Source organism: Diceros bicornis, chromosome 35 (assembly GCF_020826845.1).
Source record: "Diceros bicornis minor isolate mBicDic1 chromosome 35, mDicBic1.mat.cur, whole genome shotgun sequence".
Lineage (NCBI taxonomy): Eukaryota > Metazoa > Chordata > Mammalia > Perissodactyla > Rhinocerotidae > Diceros > Diceros bicornis.
Window position 1 is genome coordinate 30,805,862 of NC_080774.1, and position 15,480 is coordinate 30,821,341.

Sequence of the window (15,480 nt, forward strand, 5' to 3'; positions counted from 1 at the left end):
CCTCCTGCAGGTTCCTGCACTTTCTGTGGAGCAGGGGCGCCTCGGCCAGGATCTCCAGCACAACCAACCATCAGAACACACAAGAAAAAGTATCCTTTCTTCTTTAGCAACAGAAAAGGGAAAAACCTAACCTAAATCTAATTGTCTGAGGAAAAAGATTTAAATCTTTTAGGCAAAATCGATCTCACCCAAGTCAGCTGGCTAAATCCTAGAGAACTGAGTTGTCATACGCATTCTTAGTCTATGAGTCTGGCTTCTGGCTTCTTCTCATGTCCTCAAAGTGGTGGAGGGACCCAGGTTGGGGAGCTGATCTCATGCCACCAGGCCCTGTCAGAGCAGGAAGATCTGGGGGGCGGCAGCCCAGTCTGTAGACGCAGGCTGCGCCTGGCTCTGCTAGCTGTGTTTGGAACGCCAGTGTCTTCAGAGAAATGCAGTGATCTCCCAGTGAGAGATCCGAGGGTGACATGAGGTATGAGAAGACATTGGCTTCCTCTGGTACTGCCACAGAGGCCAAGGGCACTCAGCCTGCCTAATGGGCTCCTTCCTTCCTGCCCTGGGTCTTGACCACATTGAGAAGTCACAGGGTCACCATCCCCCCCAGATGCTCAGCCTCTGCACCTCCATCATATCATGCTCTTAAAAGACAAGTGGGCAGCCTCTCCCTATCCCAACCTGAGAGAGAGTTAAGAAGCACAAATGGTGCATGCAGTCACGCTATGTCCAGCCAGAGAGACACAGGCCCTAGGCCCTGAGGTTGGGAGCCGATAAAACACAACACTGCCAGTCAGATCACCCGTTGTCAACCTCCTGCTTTGATCCTAGGCTCTAATTTAACTCAGAAAGTACTACTTAGTAGACCTGCTGTCCTCTAAATTAATCTCAAGCAGAACAAGACAGAGTTGAAGATGTGTGTGTGCAGTTCAGCACCTGCTGAAAACAGGACTACAAATGTTTCAGATCAACTTGACTATAAAATAATGCTGTCCATGTCTAACAGAGATCAGTTCCCTTCCTTGTGGCTATGGACACACGGAAATCCAATATGATTGAGTTTACATCTCCATCAATCCATGTTTTCAAAACAGAAGCATGTAAGGAAATGCCTGTTTTAATGACCAGCTTTTCTCTGAATGTGGGGATCTCTGACCTGATTCCAACTTGCTGACAGACCCTGCAAGCACCGCCCACATGTGCGACACGTGGGCGCCCAGGTGCCTTCTGGGAAAAGCTAAATATCAGCTTTGGCCTCCCCCCACACTATGGCTCCCACAGTTGAAGGAGATAACTGCTCCCCAGGAGGTGCACACATACCCCCAGAGTTGTGTTCTGCTTGTTGTAGCCGGCAAAGTGAAGGATGCTCTCAGTGGCCATGGCCAGCCCTGTGTGCTGGGACAGTCCCGACACCCAGTTCTGATGTTTGTTCAGATATTCCTGAAATAGGAAAAAAATGCTGTTTTATTTTAAAGGTAAAAATAAATCTTTATAAAATAAGGTGTGAAGTAGTAGATCAAACACTGTTCCAATGCTGGGTCTGCCCCTTCCTGACCGGCTGTGGGACCCTCAGTAAGTTCAAGCCCTCTGACTGGCTGCTGCTCATGTGTGAACGAGGATGAAGCCCAATCTCAGAACGGCTGGCACTCAGTAAATGCGAGAGGACCGCTTATTCCTTCAGTGCATCCTTGCTGACCATCTGCCATCTGCCACGTGCTGCACTAGTCGCCAGGGAAACAGAGCTGCAGAGCCCCGGTCTTGCTGTCAACAAGTGGGCAGTTCTGCTGCAGCGTCCTTGCTGCAAAGCGGGGCATGACGCACAGCAGGAAGGCAGAGCAAGTGCCTGAGTCCGCCTGGCCAACCGGTGGAAGGGGACACTGGGGCAAAGCGACACCTGGCAGAGCCAGGAGGTGTAAGAGGGGCCAGCACTGCAGGAGTGGCAAGAACAAGGGGCAAGACAGCAGGGGGAAAGCCTGACCAGAGTCAGGCCAGGTCCAAAAGGCCTTGGGTACCAAGCAAAGGAGTTTAGGGTGAACCACATAACTCCCCTCACGAAAATGCCAACGAGCATTAACACACAAAACCATGCCACTGGTTTGAGGAGGTTCCTGGAGCCCCAGAACCCCAACCATGGACCCCATGGTTATGGGGAGTGGCTAATGAGCACAAGTAACAGGAAGGTACACTGAGCAGATTTACTACTGAAACTGGGCTAGTGCGGTAGGCAGCGTGGAGGACAGTTCAGGGGTGAGCTGAGGCTGCAGGCAAGAGGCCCAAGAGGGACGGGGACGGTGGGGCTGGGCAGTGAGGGCTGGAAGGCAGGTGGGGTGAGGGTTCAGAAAGACTGGATATGCAGGGGAAATGGAAACAGAGGGCCTGGGGCGACACCAACGGGATGCCTGGTGGCGGTATCAAGACCATTTCAAGCCTTTTCATTTTCCATTTCCTTCTTAGGCCAGGCCTGAGAAAATAAATAGCTCTCCCTATTGATCCCTTTTTTCTCCATTGAACACTTTCAGGAATGAAAGGGGGCTTCCTCTCTTTAGACTGCAGCCTTGGAAGCTGAGGCCCCTTTCCTCTACGTGAACCAAAAGAAATCAGACACTTCCCAAATATCAACAGTTTGAGAAACTACTGCAGTCCAAGGAATAATAGTGTATACACTAGACAGCTACAGTCATCAGATTACAGGCGTGGCTTAGCTACAAGGCCCAGCTTTGTCCAGCTTAGCTGGTAAGTCTGCCCGACACTGGGCTCCATCTTTTTCATTCCCTCAATTGCTCCATCCTCACTGCTCCAACATCTTTGCGGAAGGAGGAACTTTACCGCGACCCTAGGCTCAACCCACGGGCACTTGCAAAATGTGTTTCCAAACAGCCTCCAAGGCTGTTGGAGCTGGCTGCTCCATCCTTCCTGGATTCCACACTCAGAAACACTTTGGAACTAGCTTTATCTTGACAAATGTTGCCCAGGTCAACTTCATGAGCTCCTCTTGATGCATCTGCTCTTTGTGAAGCCAGGTTTCTTCTAGTGGCATTTTTCTTATCTTTGATCCCTTTTAAGGCTACTCTTTCCTCACACATATTGTGGCATTTTTGTTGTCTCTGCTCGACCATCTTCAACAATGGCTCACCTTGGAGTCATTTTAATTTACAGCCAGTGCTTTGGTCTGAAACGACTCGTGTGCAGCTAGATGTGCAGCCTAGACAGAACTCTTACGGGACGAGTCCTGGCTCTGTCGCCGCTTCGGCAGCCTCGCTCCAGGCCCTGTATTCGGTGGAGGTGCGTGCAGTGCACTCCGCCCTCGGAGCCGCTGCTGCTGCTGCTGCTGCTGCTGCTGCTGGCCTGCCAGGCCTCCCAACCCACCACGCCGCCCTTGCCCATCTTGCAAGCAGCCCCAAGCCCTGCCACAGATCTGGCACCTCACCTGGTGTCAGTGGTCAGGTTCTTGGGCCTGTCCACCCACAAATCCCACCACACCTGCCCTCCTCACTCCCTGACCAGCACATTTATCCCACAAGGTGCTCCCAACACAGATCAGCCTCTGAGGCTCCTATTATTCTCAGGCACTAATGTTTTGGTCTCTGTTCACACTAGTGCTGTTTGTATTCCGAGTTTGCTGTGTCTGTGTAAAGCTCTTTGTATAGCCGGAAGGAACTTACCAAGATTGGTTTTTTTCTTTTTTTTGGTGAGGAAGGCTAGCCTTGAGCTAACATCTGTTGCCAATTTTCCTCTTTTTCTGCTTGAGGAAGATTGGCCTTGAGCTAACACGTGTGCGAGTCTTACTCCATTTTGTATGTGGGCTGCTACCACAGCATGGCTGACGAGTGGAGTAGGTCCGTGCCCAGGATCCAAACCTGGGCCGCCAAAGTGGAGCATGTGGAACTTTAACCACTACGCAACAGGGCCGGCTCCTCAAGATTGCTTTTTGATGATTTCAAGAAAGTACCTGTAGGTGGGACTTGGTGACTGTAGGCGCCCACTTCATTGCTTCCTGTAGGATCATTCCACAGCGTGCAGCAAAGTCCTTCACGATGCTCTGGAAGACAGTGTGATCAACCAGAGGTCAGTGTATCTGGGCTGTCAGAGGACAGCCAGCTGCATACTGTAGTTAGTTATTGTTATGGGCTGAACTGTGTTCCCCAAAACCCAAGCTCTATCCCCTAGAACCTCAGAATGTAACTGTATTTGGAGATAGGGTCTTTAAAGAGGTGATTAAGTTAAAATGGGGTCATTAGGGCAGGCCCTAACCCAATCTGACCAGCGTTCTTATAAGAAGAGATTAAGACACAGTCACGCACAGAGGAAAGACCAGGTGAGGACACAGGGACAAGGCAGCCGTCTACAAACCAAGCAGAGAGGCTTCAGAAGAAACCAACCCTGCTAACACCTTGATCTCGGACTTCTAGCCTCCAGAACTGTGAGAAAATACATTTCTCTTGTTTAAGCCCCTAGTCTTTGTTACAGCCACCCTAGCAAACCAACACAGTGACTATGTCCTAACACCAAGGCTCCCAGGGACAGGGAGCCTGCACACATCCTGCTCCGTGATTCTTTCACGAGGCTGTGTGGCAGAGCCCACACTCACAGCGCATCACATGGCCACTGTGCAACATGCATCCTGAGTCAGCAACTGAAGGGGAAGGCAGGTCCCAGAGGCAAAAATCATTGCAGATGCCTCGTCACTGTGTGGGGAACTTCTGGGGACACCTGGTTTGGCTGGGAGGTGCCGAGGTTGGGACGTGACCTAGCCCCAGGATGGGGAAATCCAGTCTGAGCTGAGCTTCAATCTGAGAGGGCGAGCCAGACCTAGCATGGCACATCCTCCTTATCTGGAGCCATTTACTCTGCCCGTTTCCCACGGCGCAGCAAGAAGCCAAAGTCACATTACTCTACTACCACAATAACAGAGAGTCAGCACACCTCAGAGCAGTGAAGTTCGTCTGAAAGTCATGCTTTCTCAACGTGACTTTGAGATGCTATAAACTGACAGGTAGCTGAAAACCTCTTTTGCAGCTCAACCAAGAAAAGAGCTGGGAGTCAGCACGGTTGAGTGGCAAGAACAGGCCTGGCAGACAGACAAACCTGGGAGTGAGCCAGCAACCAACTTGTACGAGGTGACCCCAGCAACTGCAGTTTCCTCACCTGTGGGATGGGGCCTGTACTGCTCACATCTCAAACTGCTGGGGACTGAGTGGCAGAATGTATGGAAAGTGCTGGCCCTGACAGGCTCAGGAGATGGCAGTGAAAACAGCCCTTAATAAGAGGACCCCTCCAAGCCTACCTCTCGGGCTTCATAGGTGTCAGGAACAGTGATCCGATAGGGGGCGTCAGGGATATCGTAGTAAGGCTGGTCCTTGTGAATATCCTGAAAGCACAACACGGTTCCCTCTTCCAAATCACCTTTCCTGAGCTGCCCCTGCCGAGCCACACGTCCAGCCAACATTGGGCAGCAGAGCATTTACTTCCCTTCCCTCTACTTCTCCTGCCTGTGACAGGCTTCAAAAATTGTGGCAGCTTACTGGAAAAGGCCAGGGAGGGATTTGGGACCCCCACCCCAAATTTGGCCACTCATAGCATATTACTCGGGCATATGGAGGGCAGGGGCACTCACGGCACTAAGCGACAGCGAGAGGGTCTGGAGGATGTCCAGCATGGTCTTCAGCACTGTCCCGCTCCAGAGCAAGTGAGGAAACCTGCACCGAGAGCCACGTCTCAGGGCTCAGGAGCCAAATCTTCAATGAACCCACATTCCTTAAAGTGCTGCTTCAGTGGTAGGTCAGGAGGCCTCCGAAGCAGGGCACCCACTCCCCAGACCCCTGCCAGCCCCACTCCTCAGGGCCAGACACAGCCCCTAGTGACCTGCTCCCAACCTGATGCCAATCATCTTGGTTAAGCACTGGCCAGGCCGCACCTCCCAATGCCCCCAAGTGATCCTCCTCGTTTTCAACCTAATATTTTTACAACATGGGACAAATAGATAATGGCAGTATTTGCATGACACCCTAAAGAGAAGCAGCTGCTCCTGAACATGGCGGCCCCAGGGCTGAGGGGAACAGTCTCCACACCTGGCCCACCTCAGACACAAGGGCCCACCTCAGACACATGCCGCAAGTGTGCTGAACTTGCCCTCTGGTCCCGCGTGGACCAGGCACAGCATCTGTGGCAGGCTCCAAAACTCCGGGACGCTTGTGGGGAGCTGTCAGCAGGCCCAGTGTGGCTGTTTGCTGCCTCTGGCCTTCAGCCTGCAGAGAGGCTGGCCCAGCCTACCTTTGAGGGTTCTCATCTGTGTGGGGGCATGTCCCACAAGAGTCTGCTTTGGCTCCCAGCACAGAGAGCCTAGAGTGAAAAAGGGTCAGTATGGGCTTTCCTTCCTCTCTAAGGAGCCTGGAAGACATGAATTCTACCAGCAGACCTCTGGCTGGGCCCGGGGCTAGAAGACGACACTTAGGATGGCTGTGAGCTTCCAGGGCAAGCCCAGAGAGGCCCTGTGGCAGGGGAGAGTGGGCCTGGTATCACCAGGGAGGGTGGATTTCAGAGACACAAGGACATCACACCCCCGGTCAGGAGATATACTGTAAGTAACAATGATGGCTCAGAATAAGAGGAGGTTTCAGGAGCAAAATTCAGACTCTGCAGCAAACTCACTGACATTCTGTGGGAGGTTGCATTGCCCTTTGAGAGTTTTAATTCTGACTCCTTTTTTTTCTGGACTGATAATGTAAGGATTATTCTTTTCTGCATTCCAAATCTGGAAGTTTATACACACACACGGCATTAGAAGGAAAACGGGCTTACTTATCCACCAGACCAGACAGATACTTGTCCGCCACCCTCCGTATCCTCTTGTGAATGTGGTTGAAGTTCACCAGCAGGAACTGCGCATGCCGCTCCAGCTCCTCTTCATTCTCCTTGGTCTTAGCCTGGAGATTCAGAAGAGACAGGTACAACAGGCGCCCTCCGTATGCCCCCCGCAGACACATGCTTGCACTCTGACAGGCTTACTTTATCTGCCATCATGTTCAGGAAGGCATCAAATACTTTGTCTGCGACAGCAATCACACACTGCATCATCCCTAAAAAGAGAAGGAGGTTTCCACGGGTCAGCAGCATCAGCAGAAAGGGACCTAATCCAGCTACTTTCAAACATTTTGTGTGGATAAGATGTTAGACTTAACAGAGGAGGTGCAGAAGAGAGCACAGACTTCCCATACAGCCTTCACTCAACTTCCCCTGATATTAACATCTCATTTGTCAAAACTAAGAAAACAGGGGCCGGCCCGGTGGCGCAAGCGGTTAAGTGCGCGCGCTCCGCTGCGGCGGCCCGGGGTTCGCTGGTTCGGATCCCGGGCGCGCACCGACGCACTGCTTGGTAAGCCATGCTGTGGCGGCGTCCCATATAAAGTGGAGGAAGATAGGCACAGATGTTAGCCCAGGGCCGTCTTCCTCAGCAAAAAAAGAGGAGGATTGGCGGATGTTAGCTCAGGGCTGATCTCCTCACAAAAAAAAAAAAAAAAAAAAAAAAAAAAAAAAAAAAACTAAGAAAACAGATGTTGATACAATACTATCTCCTAAATGTCAAGCTTTATTTGGATTTATCAGGATATATTTGTCAAGATTTATTTGGATTTCCCCCATTTTCCTGCTTGTGTCCCTTTTCTGTTCCAGGACCCAATCCACCTGGCATTTACTCATCATGTTCGTGTTCCTCAGTCTCCCCAAATCTGTGCTGATTCCTCAGTCTCTTCTTGTCTTCCATGACCTGGACACTTCTGAAGAGCACAGTTATTTTGTAGGACATCCTTCAATTTAGGTTTGTCTGATGCTGGCTCATGATTAGACTAAGGTTATAGGACTTCAGGGAAAATATGCATCATATCGGGGGGGATGTGAAATCATTATCTCCTATCACTGGTGAAGGTGACCTTGATCACTTGGGAGTGGTGTCTGCCAGGCTTCCCACTGTCCAGTCACCATTTCTCCTTTTCCACACTCTATTCTTTAGAAGTGAGTCACTGCGTCTAGCTCACACTCAGAGAGGAATTAAGCACCACCTCCTGGAGAGAATCTGTGGCCATAAGCTAAAACCACCACAGTAATTGGGAAATACTTTGGAGAAGATACTTTGAAGTTATGCACATATCCCATTTCTCTTTAAAATTTCACCCACTAGGGCCGGCCCCGTGGCTTAGCGGTTAAGTGCAAGAGCTCCGCTACTGGCGGCCCGGGTTCGGATCCCGGGTGCGCACCGACCCACTGCTTCTCCGGCCATGCTGAGGCCGCATCCCACATACAGCAACTAGAAGGATGTGCAATTATGACATACAACTATCTTCTGGGGCTTTGGGGAAAAAAAAGGAGGAGGATTGGCAATAGATGTTAGCTCAGGGCTGATCTTCCTCAAAAAAAATAAATAAATAAAATAAAAATTAAAAAAAATAAAAATAAAAATAAAATAAAATTTCACCCACTAATTCCAGCATCCATCAGCGGGTTCTGCCTGCAGCAGTTTCTGTGGTTCTCATGGAGATTTTCTCTTTTCCTCATCCTTTCTACTTTTAGTAATTAGAATTCTGTAAGGAAGGTTTGTCCCTTCTTCCCCATGTTTTATTTATTCAATTATCTAATCAGAATAGACTCATGGACATTTATTTCACCCACCGGGTTAGAATCCAACACTATCACTACTTGTTTTGTTGTTCAAACTGTCCCAGCTTTGACCACCTGGGGCTTTTTCAGGTTGGCTCCTGTGTTCTTGCATGCCCACATGCTTTTTCTTTTTGTTCTCTTTTTTTTTTCTTTTTGTTTTTTAGTATGACCTTACTTCCTAGCACTACAAGGTGCTCCAAGCTCATCTTGTATTTCTCTGCCCCAGCCCTCCCTAGAATCAACCATTTCTCTACAGAGCCCCGGTTCTTTTTACTGGAGAATAGTATTTAGAAACCAAGATCTGGGCAGTGGGTATGCTCATTGTTACTGGGGTACAAAGCAGATTTTAAAAAGCAACAGCACAGTGTCAGATCACAGTGCTGATAAAAGAACTGTAATAAATTGCCAACTCGTCCTCCACCATGCTGTCCCTCTTACCCAGTGTCTTTACCTAGGATGGCTAAATGACAGGGCTGCAATGCCAGCAGGGCAGAGAGACTAGGCAGGTGCTATGCTTCTGTACCCCAGGCCCAGCACAGAGCCTGAAACATAAAGAGGCATCTCATATCTGTTTGCTACCAGGATAAATGGGCCTACTAGCTCTCAGATATGAAAAGTGATTAATGTCACCTGGACACATGTCCAAGTGTAGAGAGAGGCTGTTTTCCTAACAGGCTGGTTTGGTGGATGAAATCCGGTTTTGGGAGTGTGCATTTAGTGTAGTATTTTTCCGTAAAGCTCTTAGGAAACTTAAACTGTAAGTTCCTAATAAATAATAGATAGTGGTCAGATGCCAATCATTATCATGATAATAGCATCTAAGGAGATATTTACTTTAAAAAAGCCACTCTCCTCTTGCACTGAAGGTTAGTCCTGGACTACCAGTGTACTTACTAACTGGGCGGCTGGCAGGCAAGCAGCAGGCTCCTGCCCACACTGCAGGAATACATGGAGGCCCGGCTTACACCTGCACAGAGGAGGCACCAGCCCTCCTCTTTGGGAGGCGTTTCATATAACCTGGTCGGTTCTGAAAATTCATGAATAACACGTCTCCAAAGACATTTCCTTTCCATCTCTCATGTTTTAGGAGAGAAAAGGAAGGGAGAAGTAAACTCAATAGGTGCACTTTATTGGCTTAACCTAAGTACCATACTCAGAACAAAAACAATACCTTTGAAATCATGTGGAAGAGTATGGTGTACTGTCAAAATTAAACGTGTCCAAGAACAGCGAGTCAATTCCCAATTCCCACAGCAACAGAAAAAAAGAGCTCAGGAGAGAATAACATTTAGCTTCAGAGAGGCATCTGATTCAGCCTACAGATGTTCTTACTAGGAAGTTGGCAAAATGTGATAGGTTCTTAGGCCTCTAGGGGTTGGCAGTCTCAGTTTTTTATTGTTGCTTACTCTTCCTCCTAGAGCCAAAGAATCTCAGGGTGACCCAACCGTCTTACACAAAATTTAGCACAAAACAGCGGCTAAATAAACAAACAGTGGGTGGATGGAGGAGGGAGCAAATCAATGAACACCTCAGCAAGTGGTTAACAGCATCTCTATTATACCCCGAAGTGGTCCTGGAGTATGTGTGTGAGACCTTCTGAGCGTGGGGACTCCCTTCTCCTGTATCCAGCATCCCAGTGGGAGAGGCTGCCTCCCGTAGAAACTGCCTGCCTGCACCTTCCGCCGTGGCCTCTAAGAGGCTCCTCAGTCCAATCCTTCCCCTCACTGCCAGCAGAGGGAGCTTCCAGAACCCTCACACCATCCTTCTTTGCCAACCCCACAAAAATAAATTCATGCACCTCATTTCCTGACTCTGTTGTGCAGGAGTGTGAAGTGCTCTGCAAAGGACTTATTGGATAAAGGTCTTACATGAAGCAGCATCTCAGAGGCCCTGGGTGATTTTTTAAAAAGATTTTTTCAAGGACTGATTTTTTAACAACAAAAAAAAATGGTACCAGAAGTATCTGGGGAATAGTTCTCCACTGGCAAGAACAAGCTGATAGATTCTTCAGTGTGCCAATGGCTTCTGGCATGGAAAGGACTCCTCACTACTAATTTTACTTTATTAACACTAAATTTATGAATCTTAAGAATTATCAATTAGCATTCCTCAAAATATTTACCCACACAGTTAATCAATAAAAATTCGTTGATCTAGCTTACTAAATTCCTTCAAATACCTAAACACAATTATAAAACTTATCAAATTCTTCTAAGCTTTTAATTAAAATATAAGTCTAATATTTCAGTCTTTTACATTTTTTAAAAATAATTTTATTTATTTATTTTTTTCCCTAAAGCCCCAGTAGATAGTTGTATGTCATAGCTGCATATCCTTCTAGTTGCTGTACGTGGGACGCGGCCTCAGCATGGCCGGAGAAGCGGTGCGTCAGTGCGCGTCCGGGGTTCCAAACCTGGACTGCCAGCAGCGGAGTGCGCACACTCAACCACTAAGCCACGGGGCTGGCCCAGTCTTTTACATTTTTAAACACTTTATCAATCAGCACACAGACCAATACAATGAGGCTAAAACTTATCTAAGAGTTTCAATTATTTTTCTTTCTTCCTAGGAGTTTGGTCCTCTTAGTTGCGATTGGTTACAGCTGAGACCCTCTGTGCACTGGATCTGAGGACACCTGCATCATGGGACTTGTGAGTCTTTGTGTTTTATATAGATTTTTGTATTCTGAAACTTTCCCAAAAATGATGCAGCCCTTAAATCGGATGTGGCCGACGGGTCCTGACCTGCTGCCCTGACATTCTGGCCTGGCCTGATGGCGTCATTTGAAACGTTCATGGATCTGAGTGGGGTGTCCTTGTAACCAGCAGAACTACCAAGGTGTGGAGCCCCTCATGGCAAGGTATGGCGGCTGCACTCCACACCGAGCCCTCTAACAACTACTTTTGGCTAACAGAGCACCTTTAGCTGGCTACCCCGTGGGATACCTCTGCCCATCACCTGCTGGACGCCCTTTCTCCCTGGTCATGCTCTGAGACCAGGTGTGACCCTATCGCGGGTGCTGGGCCTCTTCCTGGACTGTGTGGCTCTTTCCTGGTGTTCCCTCTTTCCTGATTACACAAGAGAAACAACTATATGTCTCTACTTCACAAATACTTAACAGAAGAAACAAACATTTTTTATATATAAATATATATATTCCAGTATATTTGCCCTTCTTTTAAGCAAAATAATAAAAATATGTATTCATGAACAGGAACCCTCATACACAGCTGGTGGGAATGCAAACTGGTGCAGCTTCTATGGAAAACGGTATGGAGATTCCTCAAAGAATTAAAAACAGAAATACCCTATGATCCAGCTATCCCATTACTGGGAATCTATCCAACGAACCTGAAATCAACAATCCAAAGAGGCTTATGCACCCCTATGTTCATTGCAGCATTATTCACCATAGCCAAGAAGTGGAAGCAACCTAAGTGTCCCTCGACCAATGATTGGATCAAGAAGATGTGGTATATATATATACAATGGAATACTACTCAGCCATAAAAAAGACAAAATCGTCCCATTTGCAACAACAGGGATGGGCCTGGAGGGTATTATGTTAAGTGAAATAAGCCAGAAAGAGAAAGACAAACACTGTATGGTCTCACTCATATGTGGAATATAAACCAACACACGGACAGAGAAAACTGTATTGTGGTTACCAGGGGCAATGGGGGTGGGGGGTGGGCACAAGGGGTGAAGGGAGTATATGGTGATGGACAAACAAAAATGTACAACCCAAAATTTCAATGTTATAAACTATTAAAACATCAATAAAAAATATTTATTCATGGTCAAAGTATGATAATTTGTCCACTGGGAGTCCTTTAAATTGGTTCTTGGTCCTCTCAGCCTGCTCTAGACATTTAAAAAGCATGACTGCTTTCTGGCAACAACAAGAATCTCTAGGTCCATCAACAACCATCTGAGGAGCCCAGGGTCCTTTCAGCAGAGGACAGTATCAGGGACTGAACTCTGGGGGCTGGAGCACACACGAGCACTGATGGTGGGTATGAGTGACGCACCTTCTGCTCTTGGGCCCTCGCAGCAGTGGCAGAGGCAGAAAGATATATATATTTTTAAGGTTATATGTTTCATACTGATCTTTCCATTGTAGTATGTAGCTTCATAAAAACATTTTCTCCATGTAGACAAAAAATAGGGAGTAGTATTCTTTTATAACTATTACAGCTCAATTCATCATGAGAGTACCACAATAATAAACTTACCAGACTTGTCTTTCTGAATAGCTTTATCCTCAAAGTAGCAGAACATTACCTGGAAGCGGTCAGGATCTGTTGAGCGTAGCACCCTAACAACGAGAACAGCTTTGAGTAAATCTGGAAAAATCCAGGCCCTCCCTATCACAGATCTGATACTGCCCAGAACTGGTGAGGTGTGACGAACAGATGCCCTATGCCATTTAAAGGGGCGTACACTGACATGGGCTTTCTGGAGGGTGATGTCCACCATCTATCACAAAATTCCCATACTGTTCCATCCAGCAACTCATCACTATTGATCTGTCTTACAGGGTTAGGTGCACAAGAGTTCTCCTGATAGCGCTGACTGAATAGTCAGATAAACCCAAGTACATCCATTCTATGGCACGTCACGCAGCCACCAAAATGAGAGGTAGCTCTATTATGTGCTGCTACAGAAAAACATTCAAGACACGCTGTTATGTGAAAAAGCAAGGTGCAGGGGAAACAGGTACAGCATGATCTCATTGATGGGTTCCCTAAAGGCCTCTACCTGCCTTGTGTATGTGTAGGATATATATGCCTGCATATGCATACAAAATTTTTGGAAGGGAAAGTAAGAGACTATCAACAGTGGGGATCTCTGGATTCAGGGCTAGGAAAGTAAGATTTGTATTTTTCACCTTTAGCATCTTCTGTACCATCCCAGTGTTTTTTCTTCTCTTTTTTGTTTTATGCACCATGGACATTTTTACTTTTATAGTAAAAAATATCTTTAACCTTGGGGAAAAAGGAAGAGAAAGAAATGCACGCACTTGAACCACGGCCCCTGTGAAGGTCTGTTCAGGGTTTGGAGGTGTCTGCTAAGACAGCATGAGCACACACACTCACACTGGCTAGCGCTCCACGGGGTGCGTCTATGGGCTTCTGCACCGACCTTTCTAGAGTTAAGCCTCAATAGGGCAGACCAGGTGGCTTTAAGCACATGCATTCTCAAGTGCTCATGTGCACACAGCTTTAACAAAATTTCTCACATTTTTGACTTGGTTGTTTTAAAGTTCTCCCAATAACCAGTAGCTGGGAACCTAAGGCAGGTTCTTGAATAAAGGCTTCAGGGTTACTTCTCTGTGCTAACAGAGTGCTCTCCGGGACCTGGCAGGCAGCCCAAGGCAGGAGCTGGGCTCTCAGGAACTGCCCACAGGCCATCCCCTCAGAGTCTCCCTCTAGAAGCTAACTGAAGAGCCTGTCCTGAGAACCTGAGATCACCATTCATGGGCACACTTGCGGGAAGTGGGAGGCAGCCCTGCCTGCAGGCACGTGAGGCTGGCGGCGGGGGCGGGGGGGGGGGGGGGGGGTCTGGATATTTTGCTGTTTTGGGTTTGGCTTGTTTTGTTTTGGTTTGTTTTTCTTTGAAAATGTATTCTTTATTAAAAAAAGACTAGAAGGAACTAAACTAACATGCTATAGGGGATGGTAGTAAGATCAGTGGTTTTTTTCCTCTCTGCTTATTTCCAAGTTTTAGTGTAATGTTCTCCTATTACTCTTATAACTGAAAAAAATTATAATGAAAAAAGGAAAGTCAAAACTCCCTGGGCTCTGTGGGACTACGGAGACAATGGGTCACTAGTTTGCAAATTCTGCTCCGGTGTGGCATCCTTGGGCTGCTGAGAGGCAGGGAGGAGGGAACTGACGGGGAGGGTGGGGGCTCACTCCCACTTAACCAAAACAGCCTTAATCTATTTTACATGTTGAGCTTCCAAGTAAAATTCCTTTTATCAGAGGGTTTTGTGGCATCAAATAAAGGTTAAAATAGTGGCATTTTCCAAATATCCCTCCTTGTAAGAATTAATACTTTCTTTTTCAAACCATTTGAGAAAGACATTAGTCTACAACTTATTGCACCAGTCCTGTGACTTAAACAGGCTAAGCGTAATCTGACCTTTTTGGTGATGGGGACACATTATTCTGCAGCTAGTGTATTAGCTGCTGCCCGGGGTGTCTCAGGCCTCACCATGGTGGGTCTGTAGCATCCACACTGGCCGCCACAGGCAGCTGGGCTCTGAGCATCCTGGCTGCTTTTTCCAGCCTTCATTTATGAGAGGCAGCACAGCACAGTGCTTAAGAGACTATTGAGTTTCAATTCAAATCAGAGATTATTACTCTGGGCAATTTACTTAACTGCTCAGTGTCTCAGTTTCCTCATCTGTAAAACGGGTATGTAACAGTGCTACCTCATAGGCTTACTGGAGTGCGCCAATACACATAATTTAGCACAGTGCCTGGCAAGGCATAAGTATCCAATCCATGTTAATACTGGTATTGCCGTGATGACAATTATACATTATAACAATTATCATAGCTGTTAGGACTGCTGTGGTTACAGTTGCACCCTGACTGTCGAGTTGTTTTGGACCAGGACCCTGCCTTCCCGCTTCCAATTTGCTGTTTGTACTCCACTGTGGTCCTGGAAACCAGCTCAGTGAGTGTCTTAGAACATTCTCATGGAGGGTTGGTTCCTGACAGGGGCTCTTGCCTAGCCAAGTGGACTGAGTTTGCAACATCTGTTGTGACTGCTCAGAAGCCTATTTCCTAAGCGGGTGAGGGTAGGGTGGGGATAATAAGAGTTTAGACC

At 47.6% G+C, this 15,480-nt stretch overlaps 1 protein-coding gene across 4 annotated transcripts in view; it reads right to left on the reverse strand.

The window, feature by feature from the left end:
- The window catches only part of PI4KA (phosphatidylinositol 4-kinase alpha), a 127,049-nt gene that overhangs the window by 31,270 nt on the left and 80,299 nt on the right, over positions 1-15,480 (reverse strand). For all 4 annotated transcript variants that reach the window (XM_058532059.1, XM_058532057.1, XM_058532058.1 and 1 more), the window contains 7 exons: positions 12,876-12,958; positions 6,997-7,067; positions 6,790-6,914; positions 5,606-5,687; positions 5,276-5,359; positions 3,941-4,030; positions 1,312-1,431 (listed from right to left, as the gene is read on the reverse strand). In XM_058532059.1, coding sequence (XP_058388042.1) covers positions 1,312-1,431; positions 3,941-4,030; positions 5,276-5,359; positions 5,606-5,687; positions 6,790-6,914; positions 6,997-7,067; positions 12,876-12,958 — 655 coding nt within the window. The remainder of the gene's footprint in view (positions 1-1,311; positions 1,432-3,940; positions 4,031-5,275; positions 5,360-5,605; positions 5,688-6,789; positions 6,915-6,996; positions 7,068-12,875; positions 12,959-15,480) is intronic.